General features: G+C 51.6%; 7 protein-coding genes across 7 annotated transcripts; 2 read left to right on the top strand and 5 right to left on the bottom strand.

The window, feature by feature from the left end:
- Positions 1 to 46: 46 nt before the first annotated feature.
- PV10_03953 (uncharacterized protein) lies at positions 47 to 1,489 on the bottom strand. Its single transcript, XM_016368466.1, has 2 exons — positions 1,171 to 1,489; positions 47 to 1,113 (listed from the first exon to the last, which is right to left on the bottom strand). Exons 1-2 carry the CDS (start codon positions 1,284 to 1,286, stop codon positions 216 to 218), a joined length of 1,014 nt encoding a protein of 337 aa, XP_016224254.1. The 5' UTR covers positions 1,287 to 1,489; the 3' UTR covers positions 47 to 215.
- Positions 1,490 to 1,712: 223 nt separating this feature from the next.
- Positions 1,713 to 3,306, top strand: PV10_03952 (uncharacterized protein). The gene is made up of 3 exons (XM_016368465.1): positions 1,713 to 2,270; positions 2,321 to 2,551; positions 2,597 to 3,306. Exons 1-3 carry the CDS (start codon positions 1,734 to 1,736, stop codon positions 2,756 to 2,758), a joined length of 930 nt encoding a protein of 309 aa, XP_016224253.1. The 5' UTR covers positions 1,713 to 1,733; the 3' UTR covers positions 2,759 to 3,306.
- On the bottom strand, positions 2,070 to 4,199 carry PV10_03951 (uncharacterized protein; the record flags this gene model as incomplete). Its single annotated transcript, XM_016368464.1, has 1 exon — positions 2,070 to 4,199. One exon carries the CDS (start codon positions 4,197 to 4,199, stop codon positions 2,769 to 2,771), a length of 1,431 nt encoding a protein of 476 aa, XP_016224252.1. The 3' UTR covers positions 2,070 to 2,768.
- A 389-nt stretch (positions 4,200 to 4,588) lies between these two features.
- PV10_03950 (uncharacterized protein) lies at positions 4,589 to 5,683 on the top strand. The gene is made up of 2 exons (XM_016368463.1): positions 4,589 to 4,872; positions 4,945 to 5,683. Exons 1-2 carry the CDS (start codon positions 4,757 to 4,759, stop codon positions 5,576 to 5,578), a joined length of 750 nt encoding a protein of 249 aa, XP_016224251.1. The 5' UTR covers positions 4,589 to 4,756; the 3' UTR covers positions 5,579 to 5,683.
- A 1,183-nt stretch (positions 5,684 to 6,866) lies between these two features.
- On the bottom strand, positions 6,867 to 8,910 carry PV10_03949 (uncharacterized protein). The gene is made up of 2 exons (XM_016368462.1): positions 8,705 to 8,910; positions 6,867 to 8,645 (listed from the first exon to the last, which is right to left on the bottom strand). The coding sequence occupies exons 1-2, from the start codon at positions 8,785 to 8,787 to the stop codon at positions 6,992 to 6,994; spliced, it is 1,737 nt and encodes a 578-aa protein (XP_016224250.1). The 5' UTR covers positions 8,788 to 8,910; the 3' UTR covers positions 6,867 to 6,991.
- A 184-nt stretch (positions 8,911 to 9,094) lies between these two features.
- On the bottom strand, positions 9,095 to 10,384 carry PV10_03948 (uncharacterized protein). Its single transcript, XM_016368461.1, has 2 exons — positions 10,203 to 10,384; positions 9,095 to 10,131 (listed from the first exon to the last, which is right to left on the bottom strand). The coding sequence occupies exons 1-2, from the start codon at positions 10,205 to 10,207 to the stop codon at positions 9,336 to 9,338; spliced, it is 801 nt and encodes a 266-aa protein (XP_016224249.1). The 5' UTR covers positions 10,208 to 10,384; the 3' UTR covers positions 9,095 to 9,335.
- A 298-nt stretch (positions 10,385 to 10,682) lies between these two features.
- On the bottom strand, positions 10,683 to 11,617 carry PV10_03947 (uncharacterized protein). Its single transcript, XM_016368460.1, has one exon. It carries the CDS (start codon positions 11,464 to 11,466, stop codon positions 10,765 to 10,767), a length of 702 nt encoding a protein of 233 aa, XP_016224248.1. The 5' UTR covers positions 11,467 to 11,617; the 3' UTR covers positions 10,683 to 10,764.
- Positions 11,618 to 11,806: the final 189 nt, after the last annotated feature.

Raw genomic sequence — 11,806 nt, 5'->3', positions numbered from 1 at the left:
CGCCGCTGTTTGAGCCATGCCTAGCGCAGTTCGCGGTCCACCTCGAGCCACGTTATGGTACAGGGCTGAGCATCCAGACTACGCAAACATCGGTCTCGACCCTGGAAGAAGACGACAGAGTATTCGATTTCAGGCTGCGGTGACATGCTGATCTGGAGATTTCCGTATATCCACTTGCAGAACCGAATGACCTGCATGTGATCTGCATCAATATCCTAGTTTGCGACTCTTGCCTTGGGCTTTCGGATGGTGATTCTGTCTCCATCCCGGATCCAACCCACGTCTTCCACCTCAACTAGCTGCTGCCAAGTCCATTCGCCTCCTGTCGCACTATCCAGGATCCAGTTCATATCACAAGCCAGGTAAGAGCGGCCAATGGCCTTTAGGGAAAGCCTTCGAAGGGTTTCCTCGTGCCAGTACAGAATGGCACGGACATACCCATCGACTCTCCTTCGATTTCGCCAAAAGGTGACCCAGTCGTTATTGACGAATGACCTCAAAAGCTCGTCGGTGATACGACTATCATACCCAAACTTAGCACGGCTGTTGTACCTCAATGCATAAGCACTGGAGATGTCGTTCTGTCGAGTGGCGAAATCAAGGATCAGATAGGTAGTCATCTCGACAAGCTCTGAGCGTGGGAGTGGATATTCTGGGGTGTGAAGAACGAAAAGAAGATGGAGCAAGGAAGCGTGGTATGAGGGTGGGTGGAATGCGAGAATGGCCACACGGATGTTGAAGACGTGTACTCGCTGAGAGAAGATGGGAGAGGGAGCGCTACGAGAAGTGGCAAGTAAGCCTTCTCTGAGCTTCCGTAATGCGGTCAATATGGCCGATAGCTCTGAAGATGGCGCTGCAACTCCTGAGCGGACATGTTGTGGTGGAGGTGCAAGTGGCGGGCCATCTCGAGGGGTAGATGCTGGGCCATTGGCCGTCGGGGGTATAGGCCGAACTGGGGGGTTGCGAGCCGAGTCTGAAGAAGAGGACGGACCTTGATCCAATGATAAGGAGGCAAAAGCAGTGTCGAGGTCTTTGGAATAGTGTGTGCAGAATTGCATATAGCGAGCAACAATCTTGTTGTAGAAGGTCTCTTGAGTTTTGATATCGAGAAGTCTAGACATGTGAGGTCAGTCGAACTTTTGGTGCGAGATTATTCGAGATCAAAGATACCTATTGTCGCCCTTTGAAACGAAACCCATAGCTTCTAAGGGGTCCTGTTTGACAGGACGGAGGCGATCCCATGGCGCAGACGACTTTCGATTAAGGGGGGGAGGGGGTTGTGCCATGGCGTACTCGGCAGGAAGAGATGATATAAAACCCTGTAGGAAAACAGCCAACGAGACTAGCCCTCTCTCACCCACAGACAGTCATATTGTTTTCTTAGTTGCTCCGTGCGCTGGCTAGGCTGAGGTTGAGGTTTGATTTCTTGAGAGGCACTTCTATACTTACACCTTCCCTCTCGCGCCACAAGTCACATGCAGGGCAACATTGGCAGGAGGGTCAAAGAAGGGAAGGAAGGAAGGAGCGTTGGAGTCTAACAGTAGCAATGACGTTGGGTTGGGGCTTCCCTCAAGCGGCCACTCAGAGGAAGACTTTGACGAACCACGAACCACCAACGGGCCGACCCTAACGTAGGAAGACTGGTCCACACCTCTTGCAATTCCCAACGGTTAATGTGTCCTTCTAAATCCTCAAATCCTTCTTATATCTGAAGAGAATTCACCATCCTCGCGATGGCCGACTCTTCTACGTCTGTTCCGCTGGCAAAGGATGGTGATAAATCTACTACGGCATCAGACAAAGCCGCCGATTTATGGCACACTCTGGTTCAGTGGGCGGATTTGCCTCATTGGCAACAAGACAATCAACACATCCATGGAAGTTATCGCAAAGCATCTTACAGCTATTCTAGGTCCTTTCAGAGCATTTTGCATTGGCATAACGAAAGTATCAATATTTGGTCCCACCTAGTTCCGGCCACCCTGAGTTTGCCTGTCGGCTATTCTCTTTATCAAGCTCTACAACCCCGGTACGAACAGGCGTCCAAGGCCGATGTCATCGCAATGAGCTGTTTCTTCTTTGGGGCCGCTTTCTGCCTGGGCATGAGTGCTACCTATCACGCCGTATCCAACCACTCTCCGTCCGTGGCCAAGTTCTGGAATCAATTGGACTATGCCGGCATCGCTATTCTTATCGCCGGGTCCTTTGTGCCTAGTGTCTACTATGGGTTCTGGTGCGACGGTCCGCGACAGGTGGTATATTGGACCATGGTCATACTCCCACCTTATCCATGTTGAGCTACCACTGACTTGTGTCCCAGATCTCTCTGCTCGGCCTCGCATGCACCGCTGTCTCTGTCTTGCCCCAATTTCGCACCCCTGCTTGGAGACCATATCGCGCATTGATGTTTATCGGCATGGGTGTTTCGGCCGTCTTCCCCGTTTTCGATGGGCTGAGACTGTTTGGATTACAGCAGATGCAGAAGCAAATTGGCCTATTCTGGTTGGTGTTGCAGGGCATACTGTACATTTTGGGGGCAGGACTTTATGCAGTGAGTTTAATGCTGGACTGAAAGACATAAATCTGATATCGACAGGCACGAATTCCCGAAAAGTGGTTTCCAGGAAAAGTTGATACTCTGGGGAGCTCACACCAAATATTTCACGTTCTCATCGTCCTGGCCGCCCTGTCGCACCTCAAGGGTCTCCTCAACGCTTTCGATCATCGTCATGGTGTGGTGGGATCTGCTTGTAGCTGAATAGAGTGCATCACATTTTGAAGTCGGCATTGACAAAAGCTCGAGGCTGAGCAGCACCATTTTGATGCGAAGCCACGTTGGACACGAGAGCCATTTTCAAGTCTCTCGCACGGTCCGATGTTAAATCATAGATGGTGGCCAAATTGATGGTCAGGGTCTGAAATGAGTGTCCTTGGTCTACCAATTCCTCCAGAGTCAACTTGGCTTTCTTAATCTCGCCATTGTAGAGATAAGCAACGGCGAGGTTCTGTCGGACCAGGGCACTGACCGCAGGATCGACAGTTGGGTCGACCTGGGAAAGGAGTCGAGCAGCCTCGTCGATCCTCCCCAGGGATATTGCTAGCAAGGCAGTAAGCATAGATTTAGCCGGCTCTTGGACTTGAGATGCATTGAGCAGGGACTGGGCTTTGGTGACATGACCCATTTTTATTCGAAGCAAGATCATTCGGGCCTCCCATGTGGCTATATGATCTGCCTGAGACGGCTTCAATGTCCCCAAGGTTCTTGCCGCGCAATCAAGATCTCCCATTTCAATCAGAGCATTCACCACGTGAATTGACACTTGACTTAACCTCTGTGCCCACAGTGTTCGCTCTTCTGTGGACGTGAGTGGGCTGAGTAGATGTTCCCTGCATTCTGCCGCGGTGTCGTAGAGTGTCGAAACCCCTCGCCTAGGATCGGAGAAGCCAATGCTCTGAAGTCGTAAAGCTTGGAGCCGTAGCGAAAAGGGCATGACATGGCGTGGTATCGGCTTGGACTCCAGGGAAGACTCAAGGCTGGGGCCTCCCGCCGACGTGGCCGGGTCATCGTAATAGAATGCTGAGCTGATATCCTCCAAAGCCTTGGCCTCTTGGGCGGCGTAAGCAAGGTTTCCACACAGCTCAAGACACGAATATCGGATCTCGAGCAGTTTGAAGATGGTCGGTGCATCCGTTGGCCTGACGGTCCCCGAGATCAAGATGGCGCCAGCAAACTGTGCAGCGCGCAGAAATTCACATTCTGACAATAGCCTATCGAGTTGGGCAAGAGATTTGGCTAGCGAGGCTGTCTTGGTGGGTGATGGTAAGTAGGGTTTCCGGAATGGGCCTGGGACCTCGACCTGCGACAAAGGATGGTAGAGTGATGGATCAAGGAGGAAAGAGAGATCTCGCTCTTCTGCTGCAGGGTCCTCGGTCTGCTGAGAGGGCCCAGGGTTCCCTTGAGGTAGTGATGGTACATGGGAAAGGCTGTCTGGCTCTGACGTCTCGGCGACGGACGGATCGGTGAGTTCATTCTGAGGAGATTGCGGCAACGGGGATGGAGCAACTGATAGTACTGATGGTGATGGTGTTGCAGACAGGGACAAAGGGTCGTCGACTGCATCCAAAGGTCCTTTTGTTGATCGGCGGGGGAGAGCAGCCCTACTCGAGGCCTTTCGATGATGGTGGGTGGATGAAGACATGTTGAGTCTAGGGTCACTCAGACTCTCTGTATATAGATCTGGCTCACCGCATCGTTGAAGCAGTCGATACCATGTCTATTGATCCTTGTCAGGGCTTTTCGTGGTGATAATGTCGATTGTTGAGCTGAGGATTTGACGTTGGATGGATGTCATGTTGGTGTTGAATTACGCCCTAAGAGGAGGGTCTGCCAGCCCTGAAAGAGGGGCGGTCATGCCTGGAGTCAGACGCCTAAACTGCGGCTTGCGGCTCTGATTTAGGGACGTAAAGGCGCCTATTAGTCATCTTAGGCACTTCAGCGTCAGTGGTCGAGCCCCGAGAAGTGGGTCACAAGAAATCGACGCGCCGCAAGAATTGAACGCATCTCATATTCACCGCGTCGTGAGAAATGGCCAGATTCCAGATTCCAGATTTCAAGATTGCCCCAGATTTTTAATTCCCTCGAGATATTGAAGCATAAACTGTTTGGTATTGATGCACCACACTTTGACCACCTGTCGATAGTCGCCTTCTCATCCGCTCTCCTGTTTTATCATCCACACACCCTCTCCCCGCCATCATGCCGCCGAAAGGATCCAAAGGAGGCGACAAATACTCCATCATCCTCCCCACCTATAATGAACGACAGAATCTCCCTGTGCTAGTGCAATTGATTTCAGATGTCTTTACCAAAGAGTGAGCCGGTCCATGGACCTCAAACCCTTGAGTCGACCAACTCTAGCTGACACGTGTCTGGATGGTGATCAGGAAACTCAACTGGGAAATCATCATTGTGGACGATGCCTCGCCCGACGGCACACTGGATCGAGCAAAAGAACTACAAAAGTCGTTTGGATCGGACCACATCGTGTTGAAGCCACGAGCAGGCAAACTCGGTCTAGGTACGGCCTATGTCCACGGCCTGCAGTTTGTCAATGGCAACTATGTCATTATCATGGACGCCGACTTCTCCCACCACCCCAAATTCATCCCCGAGTTCGTCAAGACGCAAAAAGCTACAAACGCCGATATCGTCACCGGCACTCGGTACCGATCGAGAGACAACCTGATTGGAGGTGTCTACGGCTGGGACGCCAAACGGAAGCTCACCAGCTGCGGCGCCAACATTCTAGCCGACTTCCTCCTCAACCCCGGTGTCAGCGATCTGACGGGTTCCTTCCGCTTGTACAAGAAAGAAGCCTTGGTCAAAGTCATCACCGAAACCCAGAGCAAAGGATATACATTCCAGATGGAGATGATGGTCCGCGCCAAAGCTATGGGGCTCAAGGTTGAAGAGGTTCCTATCACCTTTGTCGATCGACTGTATGGTGAGAGCAAGCTTGGAGGTGAAGAGATTGTCGAATACCTCAAGGGCCTGGTCTGGCTGTGGTGGTCAGTTTGACCATGACCACAAGAGATTCCCGGCGCTGAACTCCCTTTCTGGCGTTGGATTCCGCTATTGTATAAGAGGCTTACGGCCATAGAAATACACAGACTTTGTTTTACAGTCTTGATTCATGAGCCAATCTTGCGAGTGACAAAACCCGCTTACACCCCACCATATCTCACTTGGTATCTCTGGCGACCTTTTCCGACAGAGCGGCACTACTAACGACAACAAGTTTCTCAAGGTCTTGGCTCAGCGGAGCAAAGATGTTCAATTCACCCCTGACGGAGAGACTTTTGAGATCGGCCGCGGCATAGACGGCGACGACATCTCCGGAACGATTGTCAGTGAGACGGTAATTGGCCGAGGAGAGTTTGCCGGCAAGGCCATTGATCCCATCTGCGCCGCTGTGTGTCCTCTCCCAAGTGAAGGAGCTACCGTCGTGCTCAAAGACGAAGGACTTGCGAGTCCGTAGCTTGGATGTGCGCTCCATCTGCAGCCACATGACGCCGTTGGGGTCATTATCCGGATCGCCCAGCCCTAGTTTCATGTGCAGTGACAGTCGGAAGAATGTGACCGCCACCACGGGACCAGTCTTGTCATGGCCCAAATGCAGTATTATGTCTGGCGTCCTGGGCGTGAGCCGGTGCGTTTCTGCAAAGTAGACAGGTGTCCCTGCACCCGATCCCATATTGCCTTCCTGAATCTCCCTCACTCCTCCTCTCGTCTCCTCGATGATCATGTCCGACCGAAGCATGCTGCTCCGGTATACGTATGTTTTAAGCGGTTGCATTGCGCCAAACGGGGATGCTTGCATGTTTTCTGGTTCAAGCCTAGAGGTGGTTTGTTGATTATATTTGGCCGCTCGGAGTTGTGTCCTTGGTTGATAGTCACATTGGTGGAGATAGAGATATAGACAGAGACTCTGATAGAATGTCTTTCAAAAATGCTACAATGAAAGTATCTAATATCACGGTATACGACCAAGTTGGAATACAAACACATATCGCCAAGTCGAGCGAGACTTGAGGCTTCTGATGACGTAGAATTCCAAGATTCCTTATTTCTTGGACGCAGCCTCATGACTAAAACATGGAGAACAACACTAGGGACGAGGGACTAGAGTCTTTGAATATCATGCCATGTATCTGTGTTCCTTGTTCAAGGGGGGGTGGATCATTCTACGTTGTCGGGGTTGCTCAATCGGCGTGTGAATGTTTGTATGCGGGTAGCGTTGAAGATCATCTTATGCACGATGATGTATTCTTCTTATCGGTGTTGTTGGCATCGGCACACCACTTTGTTCAATCGGGTAATTGGCTAGTAAGCGGTATCAAGAGCTACTTGGAGCTCCCTTATTCTATACATACACTATACAATAATTGGCCACTGATCTGTCGTGTTTGTCCCGGGCCTGCTTTCCGCTTGTCAATGGACCCGCTGATCCTCTATTCCACCCCGAACGCCTGTTTCTATACTACTCGACCTCGAGCTTGTGTTGGCGGAATCCAATCGTTCTGATCTCCCATCTAATGGGCCCTCCCCCTTATTCATGCGGTCGTCTTTGTCGTGGATCTCATGTACCTTCATATCTATTCCCACCCAGAATCGTCTCTCACGCCAGGTCACAGTGACTCCGCCCCATATCGCCCACGTCCAGATTAGAAGAGCGAGCGACTCTCGCCCCAGCCAGGCAAGAAGCCAACTAGAAAAGGGCCGACGAGGTCCACCGTCGCCCGCGGGACGAGCGAAGAACGGAATTCGTGGCACTGGCTGATCTTCCATAGAGCCAGAGTCGTGCAGATTACCACGGTCAAGCTGCTGCTGCTGAAAGTCAAGCGTCCTTCCAGAATGCAGCAAGATATAAACACATCGGTCTACACTTGCCCACCCCACCAGAATAATCGAAATCCAGACCAGAAACCATGCCCAGGTGTGCCCAAATATGTCTCGAGTGTAGGAAGAGGTTGTCAACCCCCAAGCCCCATATGCACTACACAAAAAGCTTTCTGTACCGGGCTCAACAAGAGTGGCCACAGGAACGGTGAATTTTCGTACTCTTAGCCACCGTACCCGCCGTGCAATGTAATTCCCGACAGTCATCCCCGAGACCGGTTGAATCGCCAGATCACCGTAAACAAGGCCGTGGTTGCGAATTTTGGTGGGTAAACCAGGAACTCGCGAGGATGGAGACTTCCACAACAAGTCTCCGATGAGATGATCCTCGCAGATATTGTGTGAGAAATAATCAATACCCGTTCGAGCAGATATGGTGACCGCGTCAACGGATGGGTCTTGGTGGCGTGCCGCTTGACTAGTCAGGTAGTCTAGGTGAGACTTACGGAACATGTTGGACTTGCCTACGATGCATGGAGCGACTGCCACAGCATTGATTGCCACATACATCTTTGCGTGGGAAGATGAGAGGAAGAGCTCTTCGAGACGGCCGCCATGTCTCAACAATGCGGATATCTGGCCTGAGGAATGGGTAGACGAAGATATGAGCGGTGTGGTGGGGGTATCGTGACTGAATCTGCTTGCTTCCCGGTCGTTGCTTGTAGCCTCGACGTCGATAGAGATGGGCAGGTGGTGGACTAGTTTAAATGGCCTGGCTGGAGACTGGCCTGGTGCTGTAAACCCGCACAATCGATCCACCATCTGGCCACACACGCCACGGTCAACCCAGACATTGCAGTCGATAATCCAGATCAAATCACCCTTGGCTTCTCTGTATGCTCTGCTCATGTTTCGAATCTTAGGATTCGGGCCGAGGTGAACCCTGATATGCTGCTGGTCCGGGGAAGTATCGTCCTCCTCTTCGACAAAGACATGGGCATCATAACCGGAATGATCTCGGACGACTCGTTGAATAACTGGATACGCAGGGTCCTGTCGAGAGGAGACACAGAAATAGACGGACAGTTTGGTCCGAGGGTAGTTCTGGGAGAATGTTGAAGCTAGGCATTCGTAGAGGTAAGGCTCAAGTCCTTTACATGGGCGGAGAACGGTGACATGGGGAATCTCTTCCACAGGCTTTGAAAGGACTGCTGCACGAGGAGGGACCGACCGATAATAACGAAATCTGTTCACCGTGTTAGGAACGAACGACTGGCCATGGGGATGCACCAAGTGGATGCTCACAGGAAAAAGTCGCCAATCGCACAGACACAGGCTATGAAGAAGGCCCATGCGATGGCAACCACCGCAAGAACCTCGGTGAACATGAGTGAAGCATTGCGAGGAAGAAAGGAGAATGCAAAGGAGCGGCCGATTGGAATTAAGGCGAGTAGTGGATGATGGTGTCCTCAATGGCAAAGAAAGGAAGAGAGTGAGGGAGGAAGTGAGGGAGCGAATGGTGGGAGTGGGAAGGATGGATCCTCCTTGACATGATATTGATATTGTTGGCCCACATATAGCGGCGATAGACACGCGGTGGCCTGTGGGATTTTAAAGGAGGCTTCCCTAAAGCAGCAGGAGTACAAATCTTAACATCCCTGATGTCTGTCTTTGATACGCGAATTTGGTCACCGCGTCTCCTCCTGTCCACAGCACGATCGAGGCATGCACAACTTGGTGATTATAATAAAAAGTCATCTAAAAAGTATGACAAAGGACATTCTCATTGAGCATGAAATCCAAAGATGTGACGCCAAGAATGGAAAAGCATTTGCACATGGGGCCAGTCATAGAACCCTGCATATCCAATTCGATTCTACGAGCCCTGTCATGCTGTCGTTGATGTCGTCCATTTACCCAATAGCCAGAATGCTTCCTAATCCCTCAGCCAGGCCCTCCGCTTCTCTTCTTTCTTCTCCCTGCGCTTCTCCTTGAACGCCTTGAGCTCAGCCTTTGTCAGTTTTTTCCCTGCCCTTTCTGCACGTAAACTTCGGCCATCATGACTATTGGCCGCCGCATCCACATCAAAGAATGCATTCATCTGGCGCCGGCTCTTTTGTTCGTCGCTGTAATTCTCCGGGTTGAGGTCGGCTCTTTGCCACCGGCCGGTGAAGCGATTAAAGCTTGCTGTCGCTGCATATACATCGGCAGCGTCAACACTGTGCGCATTCCGGTCTGCATCGTCTTGTGCGGTTGTCGAGTGCATCTTGGCATAATCGGCGTTGGGGTCATAGTCACCATGAATGGATGGATCGTAGCCTCCTACACGTTTGGCCGGTGGCGCCTCGGTAAAGGTGGAGTGTTGGTCATTGTCACTTGTCCCTGGGGCACGAGCTCCGTTTGCTTCAGGGACCCTGGGGTTCTCCCATTGCGTGATACGGGTAAATTTGTTGTAGAAGTAGAAGGCTTGTGCTTGGTCGTCCCACACAGGCTCCCATCCATCGTCCACTGGTTGAGATGGAGGCTCTTCGCTGGGCAGGGGAGGTGGAAGTGGCTCTAAAGGTAGTGGGGGCTCTGCTACCTTGGCGTCGTCAAGTTCCACAGTCTGGGGGTGTTGGGACGATGCGGAGGCATGATCGCTAATTTCACCGTCTTCTTGGCCCAGTGACCGAGGACTCTCAACTCCGGGTGGCATTGAGGCTGGGTTTACTTGCTGGGTGTTTTGTTCGGGACTGCACGTAGACATGACACATTAGCAACGAGATGGATAAAAGTGAAAACGAATGGCCTGGTGGTCAGCTACAGCATGATGGATTGGGATGATACAGAGGGATACTCATGTACCAACCAGCTTGTCGCACATGAGCGCAAGGCAATCTGAGTATGTCTTGAGTTGACACGTCCCGTCAACAGCTGCGTGATGACAAGAGCAACAGACAGTGTGAGAAGAAGTGGAAGAGATCCAAAGCGTTGGCTGGGGGAGTGGAAGGGAAAAGATTCGAAGCGCAGTCAGAGACGAGAAAGCGCATGAACAAAAGACGGTGTTTCTATATAGGCAAGTGAGCCGAGTGGGCCAAACAAAATGTCTTGGCATATCCCTTCCTCAAGGCTCTGCCTTGTTTCTACCACATACACTACTATCACTGAAGTCACATCCAAGCTAAGGTAATGCCCAATCACTGGGGCTTGATAAACGACTACGTGGGCCAGCCTCGACAAAGTGCGTCTCGCAACTGATACAATCCCCCGATGGCACCACAAAGGCCGTGGGGGGATACGACATGACAGGAATCCCACTCCAGATTTCAAATGGATCGTGGTAGTAATGAATGGATTTGGTCTGCCCCTGTTATCTGCGCATCCACTCATCCCCTTAATCGTTGCCTTCCATTGTTCTGACGCTCCAATGCTTCGAGTTGATGTTGATAGTCGTACGATGACGTCCACGGGACTGACACGGCGGATTGATTCCTGGAGTGTTTCAACATTGCAGAGGTCCTGACGTGTTGGCCAAAATCTATCACTCCACAATGCCTTCGAAAGTCTCTCATGGTGGGCTTGTCGTACTCGGACCGCTTGCGCGGGCGATGAGGTATGGCGCGCGACCCCTGTGATGGTAACAAGTCCTCAGTTTCGGCATCGCGTTGAGGGACTTGGGTCATCAGGGAACAACTGCGACTGGGCTGACTTGATTGATCAAGCTCCGGAGGCTGCTCAAAGGAGAAGGTGGGAAGATGCGCCAATGGATCGTCTAGTGGCTCCTCTGTTTCGACGCCAGCATAGATGACGTTGCGTTGATGATGATGAAACAGCCGTTCGAGTTCTTCCGAGAGTTCATCAGTGCCGGGAATTATTGACGGAGTGACGATATCATTGTGTTGCAGCCACGGACCAGGAAGAAGCCACAGGGGTACATGATTGGGATCTTCGGACCGTTCCAGGATACTCGTTGGCATGTCATCTTCCTCTTCCTGGTGTTGGCTTTGGTAGGAGAAGTTGATCTGGACTGTCGACTGGGAGGCTAGGTGGTGATCATTGTGAAGTTGCCGTCGAGAGTCGTGATCCATACCGGGAAACGAAGGGAGGTTAGATAGTCTGACCGAGAGAGGACAGGGCCCATGGACAAAAGCCAAGATGAACAACGAGCGCCGGTGATGGCTGAAAGGAGAGGGATGAGATATTAAATAAGGCTGAGGATGGAAGCAGGATTCGTAGCATCGTATTGGGACACATGGTTGGCACCGTACTATCTGACGCCTTGCGTTGGACATCCGAGAATACAGAGACCGGTTGGCTGTGATTCGTGCGGTGACCGATTTGTCCTAGCGGAAGGAGGCAAGGAAAGATGCAATTGGCTGATATACAGGGGGGATTTGACGTGCTAGTCCTATTTAGGCAGTCTCCTAG

The sequence above is a fragment of the Exophiala mesophila genome (assembly GCF_000836275.1).
Source record: "Exophiala mesophila strain CBS 40295 unplaced genomic scaffold supercont1.3, whole genome shotgun sequence".
Lineage (NCBI taxonomy): Eukaryota > Fungi > Ascomycota > Eurotiomycetes > Chaetothyriales > Herpotrichiellaceae > Exophiala > Exophiala mesophila.
Note: the sequence above shows the minus strand (reverse complement) of the source record. Positions and strands in the feature narration are given on the sequence as shown.

Coding starts and splice junctions, on each gene's coding strand:
- PV10_03953 (XM_016368466.1), bottom strand. CDS start 1,286: ATGGCACAACCCCCTCCCCCCCTTAATCGAAAGTCGTCTGCGCCATGG. Junction 1,114..1,170: donor GTTTCAAAGGGCGACAATAG/GTATCTTTGATC, acceptor TCACATGTCTAG/ACTTCTCGATATCAAAACTC.
- PV10_03952 (XM_016368465.1), top strand. CDS start 1,734: ATGGCCGACTCTTCTACGTCTGTTCCGCTGGCAAAGGATGGTGATAAA. Junction 2,271..2,320: donor AGGTGGTATATTGGACCATG/GTCATACTCCCA, acceptor CTTGTGTCCCAG/ATCTCTCTGCTCGGCCTCGC. Junction 2,552..2,596: donor TGGGGGCAGGACTTTATGCA/GTGAGTTTAATG, acceptor TGATATCGACAG/GCACGAATTCCCGAAAAGTG.
- PV10_03950 (XM_016368463.1), top strand. CDS start 4,757: ATGCCGCCGAAAGGATCCAAAGGAGGCGACAAATACTCCATCATCCTC. Junction 4,873..4,944: donor TCAGATGTCTTTACCAAAGA/GTGAGCCGGTCC, acceptor GATGGTGATCAG/GAAACTCAACTGGGAAATCA.
- PV10_03949 (XM_016368462.1), bottom strand. CDS start 8,787: ATGTTCACCGAGGTTCTTGCGGTGGTTGCCATCGCATGGGCCTTCTTC. Junction 8,646..8,704: donor GCGATTGGCGACTTTTTCCT/GTGAGCATCCAC, acceptor CACGGTGAACAG/ATTTCGTTATTATCGGTCGG.
- PV10_03947 (XM_016368460.1), bottom strand. CDS start 11,466: ATGGATCACGACTCTCGACGGCAACTTCACAATGATCACCACCTAGCC.